Genomic DNA, 19472 nt, shown 5'->3' with positions numbered 1-19472 from the left:
GCGTCATTGGTTGGAGGGTTCGGGGGTTCCTTTTGTCGTCTGGACCGATCACAAGAATCTTGAATACATCAAGTCCGCCAAGAGATTGAACTCTAGGCAGGCCCGGTGGGCTCTTTTTTTCGGCCGATTCGATTTTTCCATTTCTTACCGTCCAGGTTCTAAGAACATCAAACCGGATGCGTTATCCCGCATTTTTGATCATTCGGAGCGCCCGTCCCTGCCCGACCCCATTGTGCCAAGGAAACTTTTTATTTCTGCGGTCACGTGGGAAATCGAGTCAAAGGTCCGCACGGCCTCTCAAGGGGTAACACCCCCGTCCGGGTGCCCACCGAGCCGGTCGTTTGTGCCAGAGTCCGTAAGGTCCGACGTTATCCGATGGGCTCATTCTTCCAAGGTAGCCTGTCATCCTGGGGTGAATCGTACCATGTTTCTTGTTAAACAACGGTTCTGGTGGCCAGGTATGGCTCGGGACATTCGTCTATTTGTGTTGGCCTGCTCTATCTGTGCTGTTTCTAAGTCTTCCAATCGACCCCCTGCTGGACTCCTTCAGCCGCTGTTAGTTTCTTCGAGACCCTGGTCCCATATTTCGTTAGATTTTATTTCGGGTCTTCCCCCCTCCCAGGGGAACATGGTGGTTTTGACCGTGGTGGACCGCTTCTCGAAGGCGACCCATTTCGTCCCTCTGCCCAAAATACAGGAGAATTCATCCGGCGTTTCATGTATCCAAAATTAAGCCTGTTTTTCATACAGCCATTAATCCGCCGGTTCCAGTTCCTCCCCCGCTGCGGCTCGTAGATGGGGAACCAGCTTATTCGGTAAGACGTATTCTGGACTCAAGGCGGAGGGGACGAGGTTTTCAATACTTGGTGGACTGGGAAGGTTACGGTCCGTAGGAGAGAAGTTGGGTGCCTGCTAGGGACATACTGGACCACTCTCTCATTGATGAATTTAATCGCCAGGTAAGTCCTCCTGGGGACGCCAGGAGGCGTCCCTAGGGGGAGGGGTACTGTCACGGTTCATGGGTCCGTGCGGTCCTTTTTCGTGTCTTGTCATGTGTGTGGGTGTGCGTCACTCATTAGCAGTGGCAGCTGGCGCTCTCCCTGAGCGCGCCAGCTGCAACTCATTAGCGCTGCCTTTATAAGGACGCTATGTTGAGTGTGTGTTTGTCGGTTCGTTATTCATATCCTGTTCTCTTGTCAGTCTTCATGTTTTCTAGTCACGCCTAGACCGGTCTGGAGTTTCGTCAGCTCTCACCTTTGGTGTTTTCGCGGGGAACGGAGATAGCAGCTCGGAGGTGCCCTGATCTCATCCAAGATTCCGGGGAATTATTTCCGTCTCTGTCTTTTGTGGGCTCTAATAAACCTTATTACACTCAAACTTGGATCCTGAGTTTCATTCCTCGTGACAGCGGCAGCGTAATATACAGTAAATAAATCAATAAACCCACTGCTCTCTTGTCTCCTCTGAGGCTGGGACTCTAAACAGTGTTCTGTGCTCGTTTGTGCAGCCAATGACAGAACAGTTAGTGTGCTTTGCTCGAACTTTCACCATGGCGTTAGAACTGGTACACCGTTGTCGCTTGCGAAAACACAATGGTGGCACCGTGGGTGGAAACTTGCAGATTAAGGGGCGGTAATATTATAATAAGATCCCCTTTCTACATCACAAGGGGAGCGAAATCTTATTTTATTTTTATTTTTTTTCACAAGCTTGCAGAGAAAGGCTTACCAAAGAAAACAAAAAGTACTGGGTTGGTAGATGCACCAGGGACCCGATTACAGCACTTAAAGGGTTAGTTCACCCAAAAAATGAAAATTCTGTTATTAATTACCCACCCTCATGTCGTTCTAAACCCATAAGACCTCCGTTCATCTTCGGAACACAAATTAAGATATTTTTGATGAAATCTGCGAGCTCTCTGACCCTCGCGGATACGTTGTTTTCGTTCCGCATGAAGCTGACACAGAATAGCATACGCTGTTTACTTTCAGTGGATACTCTCCAAAATGGCACCAGGGTAATGCGGAGGAGACGAATTGTTGAATAAAGTTGTTATTATTGTTTTCTTTGCGTACAAAAAGTATTCTCGTAGCTTCGTAAAATTACGGTTGAACCCCTGATGTGGATTATTTTACCGATCTCCTTGCTACGTTTCTGGACCTTAATCATGGTAATTACATTGCTGTCTATGGGAGGGTCAGAGAGCTCTCAGAATTCATCAAAAATATCTAAATTTGTGTTCCGAAGATGAATGGAGGTCTTACGGGTTTAGAACGACATGAGGGTGAGTAATTAATAACAGAATTTTCATTTTTGGGTGAACTAACACTTTAAAACACGGAAAAAAGTCAACTTAACAGTTCAAATTAAGGTTTTCATAATAACAATAAGGTTTATAAAATGCTATACCTCCCATTTCAGCTTTTAATCCACTTCCCGATCCTGCTCCTGTGTCGTGCTCTTCACCGCAGCCACATGTGACAGAACACTGGACCAAGCAAAGTATGAACTGGGCTGAGGAATTAATCTGGAACATACAGCAGGATGGACGGCCTTTGGAGTGATATGTGGAGAAGTTCCAGAGTGTTGTACATCTGGTGAGCTGGAGCGATTACATGGCTAATGACTGCTTCTGAATGGGACTCGATGATGATAATTTGTTTAGATTTCTGTCTCCTGACAATTGTTATAGACCCGTAGCTGACTTTATTAATTATGTCCTCGATTTAAATGGCTCTGCTTTCCTTGTTGATGTGGAGGATAGTCGTCCTGTTCCCATTCGGAAGCAAATGGGCGCTTCAGCTCACCATCTACCAGCACCATCCACATACTGTTCCAAAGAGCCCGCTCCCTCCGTTCCACCTGCGCTTCCCCGAGCCCATAGGTGGGCATCCAAGAGCGCTGGGATGCACCTGGGAGCCAAAGTGGCAGATCAAGCATTTACATCTGTCCGCTCAGCGCTCAAAGCCACCTCCCTTCATCCGCCTCCAACGCCCGAGTCTCTACCAGTCCTCAGTCCAGTGTCAACATGTGCCACAAAGCCATCCTCCAGAGCACCTGTGACGCCAGCTGCTCCACTCTCAATCCTGCCGGCCGCTCCATCGTCAATCCCGCCGGCCGCTCCTCCATCAATCCCACCTGCCGCTCCACCGTCAAGCCCTCCGGCCGCTCCACTGTCAAGTCCACCGGCTGCTCCACAGTCAAGCCCTAGGATGACAGCAGCTATCTCCTTCACCTCAGCCCAGAAGAGGAGAATGAGGAGGAGAAGACTGATGGCTCTAGCCCCTGACCAGAGTCAAAAGATGGTTCTAGCCCCTGACCAGTGTCAAGAGATGGCTCGGGCCCCTGACCAGAGTCGAGAGATGGCTCTAGCCCCTGACCAGAGTCGAGTGATGGTTCTAGCCCCTGACCAAAGTCGAGAGAGGGCTCCTGTCTCCACGTCAAGCCCAGAGAGGGCTCCTGTCCCCATGTCTAGCCCAGAAAGGGCTGTTGTTCCCACGTCTGGCCCAGGGAGGGCCTCAGATCCCAAGTCAAGCCCAAGGAGGGCTCCTGTTTCCACGTCCAGCCGAGAGAGAGCTGTGGTTCCCGCGAATGGCCCAGGGAGGGCTTCAGTTCCCGAGTTCAGCCCAGAGAGGGCTGCTGTTCCCGCTTCTGGACCAGGGAGGGCCACAAATCTCAAGTCTAGCCCAAGGAGGGCTCCTGTTTCCACGTCCAGCCCAGAGAGGGCTTCAGCCCTCACGTCAAGCCCTGAGAAGGCTACGGTTCCCACGTCCAGCCCAGAGAGGGCTTCTGTCCCCGAACCTGGCCCGGAGAGGGCTTCTGTTCCCGAGTTCGGCCCAGAGGGGGCTTCTGTTCCCGAGTCCAGCCAGGACAGGGCTTCTGTTCCAGAGTGCAGCCCAGGGAGGGCTTCTGTTCCTGAATGCAGCCCGGAGTGGACTTCTGAGCCCAGCCCAGAGCCGTTCCAGCCAGGGGATGTGGAGTCTCCCCCAAGAAATTTTTTGGGGGGCTATACGTCTCCGGCTGTAGTGGCCGGGCTGAGGCCAAGGCCACGGAGGCCATCCAGCCATGGCCCCCTGAACTGCCCGTTCCGCCATGGCCTCCTGAACTGCCTGTTCCGCCATGGCTTCCTGAACTGACTGCTCTGCCATGGGCCCCTGAACTGACACCGCCCTGGAGGCTTCCCGTCCTGTACAAGCATGTCCCTAGAGGCCTCCAGAGCATTAGAGTTATAGTTAAATATGTGGTTTCCCAATCCTGCTCCTGTGTCGTGCTCTTCACCACAGCCACACGTGACAGTGGTCTTCGGTCAAAAATGACCAACGTTAGGAAATGAATGGGAAATCGACAAAAACACAAAAATCCTGAGAATTTTTGAGTGTACAATCTACAAATCTGACATAATGCAGAAAAAAAGTACACAGCAATGACAGGGTAAAACTCTAAAACATCAAGAGTGCAAAAGCAACACATCCACTCACACATGCGTACACACACACACAGCTATGAACTGGTGTGACTGTAAGACAGAAAATATGTCAAATAAAAGCAATAATTCAACTACAATGCAGTAAAAAAGTGAACAGCAAGGAAGGGGTTACACTCTAAAACATCAAGAGTGCAAAAGCAACACATCCACTCACACATGCGTACACACACACACAGCTATGAACTGGTGTGACTGTAAGACAGAAAATATGTCAAATAAAAGCAATAATTCAACTACAATGCAGTAAAAAAGTGAACAGCAAGGAAGGGGTTACACTCTAAAACATCAAGAGTGCAAAACAGACACACTCACTCAAACACACACTCACAGACACACACACAAACATACACAATTATACACACTCAAATGAATTGGTATGGCTATAACCATATAGCCAAAACGAGTCAGAAACTGAAATAAGAGGTTGAAATCAGATCAAACCCAGAAGAATTAAGCTCTGATAAAACATTTCTGTTAATTTTTGTTACATTTTTATAGAATTGTAATGTTTTGTGTAACAAAATGTTTTCTCTGTTTTCAGGTTTGACTGTAGTAATAATAATTTAAAAACTGACGCTTCAATTCAACATTTCAAACAAACAAAATATAATAATCTAAACCTTTACAAAAAGTTGTCTTTGAGAATGTCTAAATATATATCCAGACCCACAACTTAATAAAAATAAGTATTTATGTCTAAAAACAATTAGATAATTTATGGGCCTATATAGGAATCTATGGGCTAAAGCATGGAATTGCAGATGTTTTTCTTATTGTACTCCCACCACATGGCACTAATATGGCTTCAAAAATGGGATTTTAAAGGCATTGACTCTATTTTAACAGGCAAGTTGGAGCTAAACTCTGCAGGACACCGGCCCTCCAGGACCGAGTTTGGACAGCCCTGGGCTAAACCATGGAATTGCAGATGTTTTTCTTATTTTACTCCCACCAGATGGCACTAATCTGGCTTCAGAAATGGGATTTTAAAAGCATTGACTATTTTAACATGAAATACTGCATTCATTGAAAAGTAATATAAAAATATATTAAATTTTTTTAATTATTATTTTTAATGGGCAGAAATTCATCATAATTATTGCATAAATATTAATTAGTGCCATTAAATCATCTCAAAATACAAAATAAAAAATATTATTGAACAAAAATATATTACATTAATTTTACTGGAGCGAAAAAAAGTTAAATTTCAGGTGTCCGGTCAGTTTTGACTGTGAAGATCACAAGTGTGACTCCCAAATGAGGAGCACCAGAGGGTTAAACACATCGTTTGATATGTAACTGCTAGTATCTTGTGTTTTGTATCTTGATAGTAGTCTTAAACAAGACAAGCAAATTAATGCTACTGTTAGTTTTAGCTTTTGTCACCTTCATCGATTAGCCAGAGTTAAACTCTTTTTAAATAGGAAAAGTGTTGACATTGTTATTCATGCTTTATTTTCAACACCGCTCAACTACTGCAATTCATTGTTTGTTGGGTTGCTTTTCTTTTCAATCTCCCACCATCAAATGATCCAAAATGCAGCTGCTCGTTTACTCCCCGTTAGCTGCAAACGAGATAATTTTACGCCCATTCTACACTCTCTGCATTGGCTACCTTTCTGATATATAGATTATAAAATTGCACTATTTCTTTCTAAAGCTATCAATAATCTAGCCCCCCAATGTCTCCACAAGACCGCTTAGATTACGAAACTCTTTTTATGCAGAGCAGACCAAGCCTTTGCTTTGACCGGCCCTAAGCTGTGGAACAACCTGTCATTACCTATTAGAACTGCTCCTCTGTTATCTGAGTTCAAATCCATGTATAAAACTCATCTTTTCTCTTGTGCTTTTAATCTTTGGTAAATCGGTTTGTATATTATTTTATGTAGACTACTTTGGCCAACCAAGGTTGTTTTTAAATGTGTTTAAATAAATCAAATCTCAGAACTCACACAGATCTCAAATTTAACTTATTTATAAAGCAGACATTCCGCCTCTCCTGGAAGGTCTGGAAGTGCCCTGCACTTTGTGTGCATTTCCCTGATGACTGCAAATTATATACAGTACTCTGGAAATCGAGGACCCCTATTTCCAGGGTAATACATTTTATTTTCAGTCGTAGTCTGTCAGCCGAGATGCATTTACCATTTCATGCAATTTTTTTTTTATTTTATTTTTTATAATGTCAGCTATTTAGCTGACTATCTGTTAAGGAGCTACTCTATAGAGTGTGTAATTATAAATAATGTTGTTTGTTTCCATTTTGAATCAGGTCTCCTCTATTGGAAAAGCCAAAGTCTAAGACTGCGGTGCTAAAAATACAGCCTTTGGTATGGCAAGATTATGAAATATTGAAATTTTATTGAAGCTTTCTGAAGCAACAAGGCTCTTAAAACATGTATTGAGGTTACTGCCACCCGCTGGCCAAAAACATAACACTTACTGATCAATTGGAAGCAATTACAGTGTTTAATAAATATTGTAGAAACTATAAAACAATATACAATATATCATGCAGTCAGAGGCATCATGCCCATTTAAACGATTTTAGATTTTTGAGTCAAGTGGACTTTGAATGTAGCTTCCAAAAGAAAAAAAATAGCAGAATAATATTTTTTATATTTGATTCGTTCACACCGGCGTGATTAGAACATTCAGTGCGGCACACAGGGGCAGATTAAGGAGGTCAGGTCTTTGTGTGAGCTCCCCAAGCCTTAAAGGTCCCATGACATGCTGCTTTTTGGATGCTTTTATATAGGCCTAAGTGGTCCCTAGTACTGTATCTGAAGTCTCTTTCCCGAAGGAGAAGCAGGATACCCAGGGCTCGGTTTACACCTATCGCCATTTCTAGCCACTGGGGGACCATAGGCAGGGTAGGGGAACTCATATTAATGTTAAAAAACCTCATAAAGTGAAATTTTCATGCCATGGGACCTTTAATCATTATGCTTTACTGAAGAAATATATAGTTCAGTCATGAAACTCAGCATTGGCAGTAGCAAGTTCCTGTACTTGCTTGCAGCAGCAGCAATAATCTACAACTACAGCAATAACCAACAGCAGCAGCAATTCAGCAGCAGTGTAGAAGATCTATTCCGCAAAGACCAAATACATTAATATTGTCATATCCATCACCATGCTAAAATCCTCAGAGAGTTGTCATGATTGAAATGTATTTAGTGCCATACATGATGCACACGCTAATAGTAAGGTGAACTGGTGTTTACAGTGTTTCCTCTACATTCCTTGTATTCCCACAGGATTTTGTGAGACTGTGGTGGGTGCACATTGGTTCCTTTAAGTGTTTCTGGGGGTATGCCCCAACGTAAGAAAATTTTGTTCATTTTAAATATGAATGCATAAATCTGGTGCATTTTGAGAGCAGAATCGTGTGACTAGTAAGTGAAGAAATATGTGTTCTTGTAAACAATTTCATGCTCTAGTAGTAGTTTATTTATTGGTTGTGTAACGCGTGTCGTTCCTATATATGAGCGTCACAGTTCTTACCACGCTCTGGCTCGTGGGTTCTTGGCTTTGATCCAAGGAGGACACCGACAGGGAGCTCGGCAGATCATAACACTTGATTTATTAAACACGAAGAGGTAAACATCATGAATCAGCCACATCCGATTACACAGAGCGTGTCATCTCTCCCTCTACGCTCTCACAACTGTCTAGATCATTCTCTCCCGCGATCCTAATCGCGGGTCTCTGTTCTCGCGATATTACCTCTAGATCTTATTTAAAGTTATAGAACATTAATGTTAACCTTGAATTTAACTCCCTACAGTTGCATAGATGCTAATGTGATGGTAGGGCTCAATTTTCACTATATAAATTCTTATAAAAGCTACAAATGCTATTCTGTCAAGAGCAGGGAGTGATTTTCTCCTCGTCTTTTGTTGTTTGATTATCATTAATGCCGACACTTAACTCAAGAGACGAGACGAGGCACGAGATTGGGTTGCGATTTAATGATCATGCGAACTCTCGGCGGTTCTGAGCGTGCATTCTAGAATACGAGACATTAATTTTGTCAGACGTTCTGCAACGAATCCTCCTTTAATGTTTCTTATGGGCCAATAAGGGTCTTTTTTGTTCGTGCTGAAGTAAATTTAAAATAATAAAAAAAAAATAGTCTGGCCAATCTGCCTCTGCACATGTGGGGCCCCTAGGCTGCAGCCTAGGCAAGCCTGTGTGTTAAGCATCAGCTGCTAAATTCAAATCTGCATTCACTGGCTGGCGCAGAGACAGAGACAAACACGTTTTTACAGCGCTGCACATTGTAACCAATCACACACAAGATTCTGTTGAGCTTATGATTGCAATGACCAATCAGAGGTGTTCAGATGAGTCACTGCTGAAACACCGGTGTTTTGTTCAATTGCTCGCTGACTGAATTCTTCTCTCTGGCGAATTTTCTCATCAGAAACAACAAAGTGTAGACGTACATGGGTTGTAAGTAAGATATTAATTTCACAGTGTAAACAGCTTCAGTGCTTATAATGAGAGTTTTTGAGAGTGCTTGAACTCTGGCTAGACTGAAGTCAATGATAATGTTATTTGATAATGTAAATGTTCTTTGCTCTCTTTCTGTACAATGAAAGTGTTATAATTAGTAACTTAAATTTTTTTGTAAATTCACTTTAAAAATACAAAGTCATTCATATTAATAATATTTTATGACATGACACTCATATTTGATACTTTAGTAAAAAGACAGGTTTTATGCGTAGTTCTGTCATGACAACTCTCGGAGGGATTGGCATGGTAATGTACATGACAGTGTTAATGTATTTGGTCTTGGCGGAATAGATCTGCTACGCTGCTGCTGCGGCAGAGCAAGTACCGAGACTTGCTACTGCCAATACATCCACAACATGCTGCTGTGAGCATGTAAGAAATACTGCTGCTGCAAATATAACACATGAAATAACCCCCATATAGCATACATGAATCACCTCGTAGCAGATCTATACAGGTGGAGCTGGGGAAGGTGGAGGGTTTCTGAAGCAAGCTGCAACTGCTACGGCAAGCACTAGTCATATATTTGAATGTTGAGCAGCGAGCTCATTGGCTACCAATACAGGAGAGAACCAATCAGCTGTGCCATGTGATAATGATGTCATTAGGTCAGATTGAGTTAGACCTATCGGACTGCACCAGAGTTTCATACCAGAACTCTGTATTTAATAGATTAAACTAACATTAGGGTACTTTGCCCATCGCCCATTATAGATCAAGGGTGCAAAATGCATTTACTTACACATATTTAAGAATCGAGATATTTAATGATATAGTTAACACGTTTGGAATTATTTCGAATGAAAAAGGAAAAAATAAATAAAACCAATGAGCCTACATCAGTTATGCAGCGCTATCGTGGCTGCTGTGTGTCACGTGACAAGCATGATGAACCCCCTGTTTCACTCGTGCCCCCTAAAAAATAATACGTGCATGACACCCCTGCATGCAGTTACAGATTTGGATTACAACCAAAACAAACAAATCAATGAATAAATAAGGATGAAACTGTGGCTTTGAGAAAAATCCAAATAACATTAATAAGTGCATCTTTGTTCACATTTAACTAGGCTGCTAGAATAGATTACATTCATTTATTTATGAAGCGCAAGCCTGTGACTTTTTTTTAATGCTAATGCTATTAAATGCAGAAAGTGTTTGTTCATGTAATGTGATGACAGATTTTATTCTTCCACATTGAGGCATAGCCTACATCTAAGTGAAATGGATTATCAAAAAAGAAAAAGAAAAAAAAAAACTTCAGATTTTCCCTAATATCTTAATGCTTTTATAATGTTTTCTAATATTGCATATGAATGTTATTGTATGGAAAAGAGCTGCATCAAGATTCTTCAGTATTTCTTCTTTTGTGTTTCATGGAACAAATAAAAGTATATGTGTTTGAAAAGACAGTAAAAAGTGAGTAAATAATGACAGAATTTATAAAATGCATAAAAACCTGAAATTAACTGTCTTTCAGTGCTTGTGATTTCCAGACACGAGATGAGTGGTTTGTGTGGAGTGTGGTGTTCAGATCCCAGTCTAGTTCGGTTTTGGTTCAGTGTTGGGATTCAAGATGACGCTTCAAAAACCACACAAAGTAATCCATACGACCCCAGCTGATGAATCAATGTCTTCTAAAGTGAACCGATTGGTGTGTGAGAGACTAATACTAATATTTAAACTTTCTAAACTATAAACCATCAATTCTGGCCAGTGTTCATACATGGGGTTCACACGTGACCCAAACATAAGCACGGTGTGAAGAGCGATGTAAGCATGTTGTAAAACTCGCTCTTTTGAACAGTTTGAAATTAAATTAAAGAATACAGATGTGCTCTGAATGACATTAGAACCATACAATTAAACGGAAACACATGAGACACTCATTCATTTTTTGTAAACTGTAACTCCTGCCACAAATTTGTACATGAACTCATTTTGTAAATAAATAAATGTTGTGAAACTCATGCACACAACTCATGTGCTTCTGTCAACTTTGATGGTTCCAGTATTACACTCTAAAAAGTACAAAAAAAAACATTAAATACCATAAAAAAACCTTAAATAAATGTACGGTCGCAAGTTAAATATTCTATTATTATTATATATATATATATATATATATATTTTTTTTTTTTTATTAAACCTCCTTTCACGTTGCAAACATTATTTTGATGACTTCTGTTGACATAATGTTGATCATTAGCTACAACTTAATATTGTGTGTAATTTAAACTCAAATTTCTGTTAATTATTTAAAAAAATAATAATAATAAAGTTAATTACTTAATGAAATTGTCTTGATAACTTTGGAAATTGGGCAGTGGATTTCTAGTTTCCAGCATGACTGGATAAAGAAAATAAAATGTTGAAACTGCTTTTAACTGAAATAGATCAGATGTATTGATTCCAGGACCACAACTCAGCTGGAGCAACTTTTATTTGTGTGTTTGTTTGTTTGTGAGTAATCAACTTACCAATTTGTGTTTATGCTACAAATTATTAAGTACCTCGAACTTTGTGTAGTTTGTTGGTAGTTGTCATAACTCCAAAAGATTGATGCATACTGTTGCGATCATTAATAAATAAATAAATTCATTTTAGTTACTTAATTAGTTATTTTGCTTGTTTGTTTGTGCACTGTATGGACATTATATGGAGACAGATTATTTGTTTCTAAAAATCTTCGTTTGTGTTCATCTGAAAGTCATCTACAGCTGTGCCGACACGAGGCTGTGTACATGTATATGATGAGAAAACTGTTTTTGGGTGAATGTTTTCATCTTTTGCAGAAGTGAAGCAGCTGCTGCAGAGAGCTGAGCATTTCTCGTGTCATCTTGCTTTAAATATGTAGCGGACTGCATCCTGAGTCCAGCTGCTGCTGTTCCACTGTCAGTGTCATTCTGAGAGCCTCATAATAAGCTCGTCTGCTGCTCAGAAGCTCTGGTGAGTAGACTACCTGAGAAGAATCTCACCATTAATGCTCTCGCTGCGAAAAATATGTTTCGCGTTTTAACTGTTTTACGCTATGTGGTCTCTGACTTTCTCTCTTTTAAAGGTTATTAGGCCTGAGAAATGTAGCGTTATAATAAAGACATTTAAATGGCACGCGAATTCACGCCACAATGAAACACATCAATAACATCCCGCTGATTTTATCACCGTGTTGTTAAACGAGCGTGTGTGCGTTAATAGCAGCTGGACGGAGCACAGCGTGCTTGAACTGACTTTATCTTGGCACGAGTCTATGAAAACTCAGAGTAGCGCCTGTCCGTGGGAACTATATTAATGACAATAATCACACAGGACGCCTGTGATCATTCCGGTATATATAATCTTTGAGTTGCAGTGAATAGAGCAGCCCATTGGTTTTGTTCTTAAAATAAATATAGCTTCGCCGTTTCTTAAAAGTCCGAAATGTGATGAAAATATGAAATGTGATGTCCTCATCTGCGCGTCACAGAAAACATCAGCAAAGAGCTCAAGGTGAGATATAAGTCACGTTCATTGCTCTGTGAAGTATTGGCTGAGTGCACTGACAATATTCTCTTTTTGTGCGGTTTATTTGTCTCTTTAGATTATACAAGTATGAATCATTTAATGGAAAGTTTAAAACTAAATGCAAGAGGATGTATATATTTTTTTGGCTGCACAATAATACGTTTAGTTCAAACTCCCTGCTGAAAAAAAAAACAATAGACACCATCACAGAATTTGTAATGGTTTTACTGGTTATGATGGTAATTGTGTTGGTTTTAATGGAAACTGTAATGGTCCCTGTGGGTCTCTACTGGTAATTGGTCGCCTTCTATTGGTGGCTTGTTAAAACCACTAAATCCTAATGTAATATGTCCCAAAACACACTGCAGAAAACCATTGTTTAATGGTTTTAATGGTTAATAGTTGATGGTTTGTAATGGTATTTGTAGTGGAAACCATTAGAACTTCTGTGAAGGTTTCTGTTGTTTTTTCAGCAGAGCTGTATCTGACATGCAGTACCTGTCTGTACTTTTCCAAGGTTTTCATTTGAGTTCATTCAGTAGGTGATCATAAAATTAAATTCTGCAGGTATAGGCCAATAGAGGTTTTTGCAAACATATGTTGAATATAAAAAATGTCTCGTTCTTGTTGTTGCGTATATTTCACCATCACTAGCTGAGTAGTTATCCTGCGATGAGACATTTTTATAAATATGTTGGGAAATTAGATTCCTGTAGGCAGGATATGTACATATTAGATAGTGTTTCTTATTTTGTTCATGACCCATGTGAAAACACTGAATGCAGTGCGTCTGAATGATGAGTTGGAGTTAGGACCACAGACTAAGCGAAACACACTGATGATTAGGTGTTTCGATGGTCTGAGGATGAGAATGATTCCTGCAGCGTCATCAGTGTGTGTTTTCTTGTGGAGGTCATGAGAATGCTGAGTCATTCTGCAGAGGATCTCGCTCACGCTCTCCAGCTTTCAATAGGTGAGACACTCTGTAAGATGATCCAGTGTCATGACTAATTCAGCAATCTCCATAGAAAGACCTTGAGAAGCTGGCAAACTGCAAGCCACCAAATGTCATCATTTGACTAATGATAATTAGAATACAAGAACTTCAAGCAGAAAGCTGAATAAGCGATCACATATCATTAGCGCGCACACACACACACACACACTCTCACACACACACACACACACACACACACACACACTTCCTGTTCAGTAAACTGGACTGAATCGGAACCATATATAAGCAGCTTATGAACAGTACACGTTTTGCATTGGGGTTCAGTCCACATAATGCATTTATTGCTTGGATTCCCCAATGATTTCATGTATGCTAGATATCACATTGATTTATTTGTGACAATTATCAATGGCCGAACAAGGAATAACAATAGCCATTATTAATGGAAATACACAATACAACAGCAGAAATGCTGACAGTGCTGCTGTGTGCTGAGAAACAGGCCTTAAATAGACAGGAACCAGTTGAGTCCTCTGCACAATGTGACTTTGCTGCAGCCTGGAATTGAACTGCTGGTTTCGTCTGGTCAGAGGAGAACTGGCCCCCGACTGAGCCTGGTTTCTCCCAAGGTTTTTTCTTCATTCTGTCACCGAAGGAGTCTTGGTTCCTTGCCGCTGTCGCCTCTGGCTTGCTTAGTTGGGGACACTTCATTTCCAGCGATATCGTTGACTTGATTGCAAATGATTGCAAAGATACTATTTAAACTGAACTGAGCTGGATGATGACATCACTGAATTGAATGATGAACTGTCTTTAACTGAAAAATGAGTGTTTACTATTGTCATTTTGCATTATTGACACACTATTTTCCTAATTAATGCTGGCTGTTCAGTTGCTTTGACACAATCTGTATTGTTAAAAGCGCTATATAAATAAAGGTGACGACTTAAATGCCCACAAATAAGCCAGTGGTACTGGAGGCTTGATGCGGATCATAGAAAGTGACAGGGAGACAAACTGAAACTGCAATAGTGGTAAAAAATGTCAAACCAAATATCAGTCATCTGCTTCACTTAAACTGCTGTTTTGGTGAATGGACATGTGACTTGGTGGAGATTTAATTAGCTTTCCATCAACGATATTACAGAATCATTCATTTGTACAGATCCAACAGTTTTAAACAGTTCAATACATGTATGGAATTGTTTCTTGACACCCTTCGCGAGAGCTTGACCAGCTCTTCTCCATGAGTCTGCTTACTCTCCACAAGCTGGTTTTGTCGCCTTCGGCTTATTCACTGAAGGCATTAAAGGAACACTCCACTATTTTTGAAAATCATTTTCCAACTCCCCTAGAGTTAAACAGTTGAGTTTTACCGTTTTCGAATCCATTCAGCCGATCTCCGGGTCTGGCGGTAGCACTTTTAGCTGTAGCTTAGCATAGATCATTGAATCTGATTAGACCGTTAGCATCTCGCTCAAAAATGACCGAAGAGTTTCTATATTTTTCCTATTTAAAACTGGACTGTTCTTCACCCATGGTACTGCAGCAAAGTTCCTTGATTATTAAGCCGGAATGAGAGTATAGTTCCTAAACTCTAGGGGAGTTGGAAAATGAGCCTATTTTCAAAAATAGTGGAGTGTTCCTTTAAGACTTTTTTGATTTTTACAACAATATGCATAAAAACACTATGCAGGTAAACCTGACTTGAATCTTAAGTTTGTGAGTTTTTGTATTTCCAAAAAAGCACTTGTAAGTTGGCAGTTGTTAATGAATCGTGAATCATTTGTGTGTGTGTGTGTGTGTGTGTGTGTGTGAGTGTGTGTATGTGAGTGTGTGTATGTGAGCGTGTGTGTGTGTGTGTGTGCCTGTGTGTGTGTGTGAGTCGGTCTGAGGGTGTGGGTCGAGATCCTCTCAACACACGCCTGCACAGAAAGATAACGCCATGCGTTTACAGGAGATATACCCTGATGGAGCTCAGTGACTGATTATCTGTCCCAGCCAAGAGAGTCCGATGGCGTGACAGAGACAAGCTGCTCAGCGCTGGAGAGAAAGCAGCTTTAGGTCGTGTGCTCATTAGCTGCTGTATAGACGTGACTGGCATCCTTCTGCCCCGTTTGCAGCAGCTGGCTGTGAGAAGAAGACAGTGATGACAGACCAGGAGACGCTCGATGTGGGCGATCCACCTCCAGCATACATGATCTTCCTGCTGGTCTTTCTCTTCTTCATCACGGGCCTTCTGGGATTCCTGATCTGTCACTGTCTGAAGAAGAAGGGCTACCGCTGCGAGCTGGAGGAGGACGAAGAAAACCGTGAAGACAAACTGGGGGCAGAGCAAGATGGCAAGTCATTTCAACCTTTGTTTAAAAAAATGAAATCCATACGTGTCTAAAAACAATTACATTAAACTACAAATCCAAATTTACAGTAGTTGACATATTGACACATGCACTTAATGCCCATGTCAGCAGGCAGAGGTGGAAAGTCCAGGGGTCAGAAAGTAAAAGTCCTGCCATATGTTTATTCCACTCATGAACTCAGCCCGCTGATTTCACTAATTACTTCTGCCTCCTGGCTGAAAAACTGTGCTAATTAGCAAATCCAAGTGATTAGAACAAAACACTGAGGAGGATTTTTACTTTCTGAACCTGGACTTTCCACCTCTGTCTGCAGGTTAAATTTGAGGGGAACGTTGTGAGATTTTTTTCAAGGGTCCCTAAAACTGCTGAGGCACACACGTCTCTAATGTTGAGAGATTGAAGAAAACAAGATCATAGTTTCTTAGCTTTTTATATTCTGCATCTGTATCCCATGGAGGTTTTTATTTGTCTTCAGATTCCTTGGCATAATACCAAGAAATCCCTCAGAATCACTTTTTTTTATTATTATGTGCTTGTATAATCTAGTCATAGGATCCAAAAATAAGCACTGTTTTTCCATTGACCTTTCAAGTTTTTCCCACCATATTGCTGAGCAGACATTTATGGATAACTGGGATATTAGAATAACACTTATTTAAAGGGTTAATTCACCCAAAAATGAAAATTAGCCCATAAATTACTCACTCTGGGGGGTGAACAAAGGCCTCCTGTAGCGAATCGATGCGTTTTTGTAAGAAAAATATCCATATTCAAAACTTAATAATCACTTTAATGTCGCTTGCGCCAACAGTCCTACACGGAAGCTAATTTTCATTTTTGGGTGAACTAACCCTTTAATGATTTCCCACCTTGCAGTGCACAAAATGAGGTTCACGCTCTCAAGTACTGATACACAGAACATTGCAACACTTTTTGACTTTAATAAAACATGGCAGTGGCTGTAATTACAATGCTATTTACATAAATAGTGGAAGAAACTGTTTGCACCAAGATCATTACCATAATTGAAATATTATATCAAATTAGAAAACTGTTTCCCCCCCTCAGATAAATCAGAAGACAGTCAAGACACAGTGGAACAAATCCTGAAATGCATCATTGAGAATGAAGGTACAGATCATTCACTCTGTCCTGTTCTGTTCTGCATTTAAATGATTTCCGTGGTTGAAAATGCTGTTATTTTTGTGTTATAGCCAATATGGAGGCTTTTAAAGAAATGCTGGTTGGCCAAAATGTTTGCGAACATCTCGATCCACGGTATGATCGTTATTTTTGTGACTCTTTAAATATGTATTTTGTCTGATAAACAGAGAAACACCAATACATCTTTTGTTTAAAATGTTTTGTTAGGTCTGCATATATGTTGTTTGATATGACACAAGCTGAGATTATTTACGATCTTCCAGTTTGTTTGCAAATATTTTAGTTGTAATATATTGAAGTAGAATGTATTGAGTACTGAGTTCAGCATTGGTCCTGTATACCCCCACAGTGATATAGGACAAGCAAAGGCATGTAAATGTGTGAATTAGTGTGCACACTGATCTCTGAATGGGTGCAGATGTAATAGAGGTGTAGAGGCTGAAGTTATTTCTCTAATGCTCTTTCTTCTCAGCAGCTTGCGTCACAAAGATAGTGTCGGTGGTCTTCCCCTTCACCATCACACCGTTCATCTGGGAGGTGAGATCAGCTCGTGTGTTCACTGTATGCAGAGTCACGTGTTAAAAACGCGCCGCAGGAGCCGAGTGTCTCGAAGCAGAGCCCGGTTGGGAGAGCAGACCGTGTTTTCTGTGGGCAGGTGAGATTCTTCATCTGATTACCAGTCACACTCATTCTTCATTACTGCCCTGCATTTCGGAACAATACTAAAGTCATCAAAAAACATGAAACTGTCATGTGTCAAACACAACACAAAGAAAACAAATATAAAGTCAGGTGAAAACCTAACCACTAACCACACTGCCTGCAAAGACGAGAACCCAGGATGCTTTTTAGGGTACGTTTGTACAACAAAGATTGTACTAAAAATAGAAAAGTTATTCCTTTGTGTATTTGAAAAGTTTTGCATACAGATGACGGTGCTGTCAAAACGGATCTGTGAACAGCTAAAAACGCTGTATTATTTATGCCAGGCCAGTAGGTGGCGATGACACTTGCCTGTGCACATGATGAGGGGGGTAAAAACAGGACAGAAAATAGTCTATTACTTCTAAATTATGATATACGTGTTGATGTAAAAATCTTGATAACATTATAAGTGGACCTCAGAGAACAGTACAACATAATAATGAAAAGGCAGTTCATGACCCCTTTAAAATACACTAAAACTGACCCGGTTGTGAGTTTAAAGAATATAGCCAAGCTGAATACCATCTTTATACTTGCCTAAATTGACAGATTTCGTGTTACTCACATGGAGAAGAGGAACAGCCTGCAGGGTTCGATGAATCTTCCTACACCAAAGCCTGGAAACACATCGAATGACACAACAATCTCAGACAGCAGGATGGGTAATAAAGACACTTCCAAAAAACCTCAGGAGGAATATAACATCCGCAACATGTTCAAAGAAGCTGGAGCCGTGAAAGGCAAAGTCCCGAACCTCAGCAAACACAAGAAAAGTGTGACACTGCTGGGCTTCTATAAGGCTGGTAATGCTGTGGAGACTAAAGCAGGACAGGAGGTGTTTGTGGAGGACAAGGAGGAGTCGAGCACCGCCGATCAGTTATCTGAATGCTGGAGCTCCGGCGCAGCGTCTCCCACAGATCCCACCAAAACCGCTTTAGATGAAAACTCAAATAAAGCCTGTGGGAGTCAGTTACAGGAGACTCTGAGAGAGAGCAGCCCAGAGAACCAGAAGACTGATGAAGCCACTTTAAATGAGAAACCACAGGACAAAATAATTGTTGGTGATGGTTCTAATGGCAGCTCTAGGTTTGCTGTGGTACGGACTGTGGAAGAGACTATCATCACACCCGCAGCTAACACAGACAACAGGGATGATACAACAGCACATGATGACCTTAAGACTGGACAAGTTAGTCAGGAGAGTATAGACAATCAGCAATAGACCCACAAACATAACATCATAAGATAACTTATAATTTGCCACAACACTGCTTTTACCAGTAATACACTTTATATGTGAATTAATTGCATATTAAATCTATATATGATGGGCCTAATTGAAAAACAATATATTAAAATAGCCTATATTGACAATTTGGTGGTTTTCTGTTCACATCTTTACAAAGCAGCTTCAACAGCTTCAACACAACTCGAGTACAGTGAGTACAGCAGCTCCCTCCACACAGGTCAGGTCTCTCCAAACTGGCTGATGTTAGCTATGTAGAAACAGGGTCAGATCGTACTATGTGAGGTTGTGGCTGTTAAAAGAATACAACAGAGATAGAGATAAGAATGTTGTATTTATAATATCCTCATGCATCTTTAAAACAACACAATAAAAGCAGGAAAATGTAGGCTGTTAAAAGTGAAGAGTTCATTGCATCACACCCTAAAGCAGCTCTAAAGGATCCTAGTGTGTTGGAAGTGTATATACAGTCCAACAAAATTATAATCCAGATCCTTGACGCTTATGCACTGTATGTAT

The 19472-nt window shown here is 41.0% G+C and overlaps 1 protein-coding gene across 2 annotated transcripts; it reads left to right on the top strand.

The window, feature by feature from the left end:
- The first annotated feature begins 15124 nt into the window (after positions 1-15124).
- Positions 15125-19457, top strand: LOC107674865 (RELT-like protein 1). 2 transcript variants are annotated; one of them, XM_016468993.1, is made up of 5 exons: positions 15125-15820; positions 16907-16969; positions 17053-17116; positions 17478-17657; positions 18257-19457. In XM_016468993.1, exons 1-5 carry the CDS (start codon positions 15628-15630, stop codon positions 18927-18929), a joined length of 1173 nt encoding a protein of 390 aa, XP_016324479.1. In that variant the 5' UTR covers positions 15125-15627; the 3' UTR covers positions 18930-19457. The 2 variants fall into 2 exon arrangements, with proteins under 2 accessions (XP_016324479.1, XP_016324478.1); XM_016468992.1 differs by having other exon boundaries at positions 17475-17657.
- The last annotated feature ends 15 nt before the right edge of the window (positions 19458-19472 follow it).

This window comes from Sinocyclocheilus anshuiensis, unplaced genomic scaffold (genome assembly GCF_001515605.1).
Source record: "Sinocyclocheilus anshuiensis isolate Anshui unplaced genomic scaffold, SAMN03320099.WGS_v1.1 scaffold1133, whole genome shotgun sequence".
NCBI lineage: Eukaryota > Metazoa > Chordata > Actinopteri > Cypriniformes > Cyprinidae > Sinocyclocheilus > Sinocyclocheilus anshuiensis.
This window is presented reverse-complemented; position numbering and strand designations above follow the sequence as displayed.

Bases quoted from the DNA above. Each gene is read 5' to 3' on its own strand.
- LOC107674865 (XM_016468992.1), top strand. From the start codon at position 15,628: ATGACAGACCAGGAGACGCTCGATGTGGGCGATCCACCTCCAGCATAC. The intron at 15,821-16,906 runs GCAAGTCATTTC...TCCCCCCCTCAG, and splicing joins ACTGGGGGCAGAGCAAGATG to ATAAATCAGAAGACAGTCAA. The intron at 17,658-18,256 runs GTGAGATTCTTC...CTAAATTGACAG, and splicing joins ACCGTGTTTTCTGTGGGCAG to ATTTCGTGTTACTCACATGG.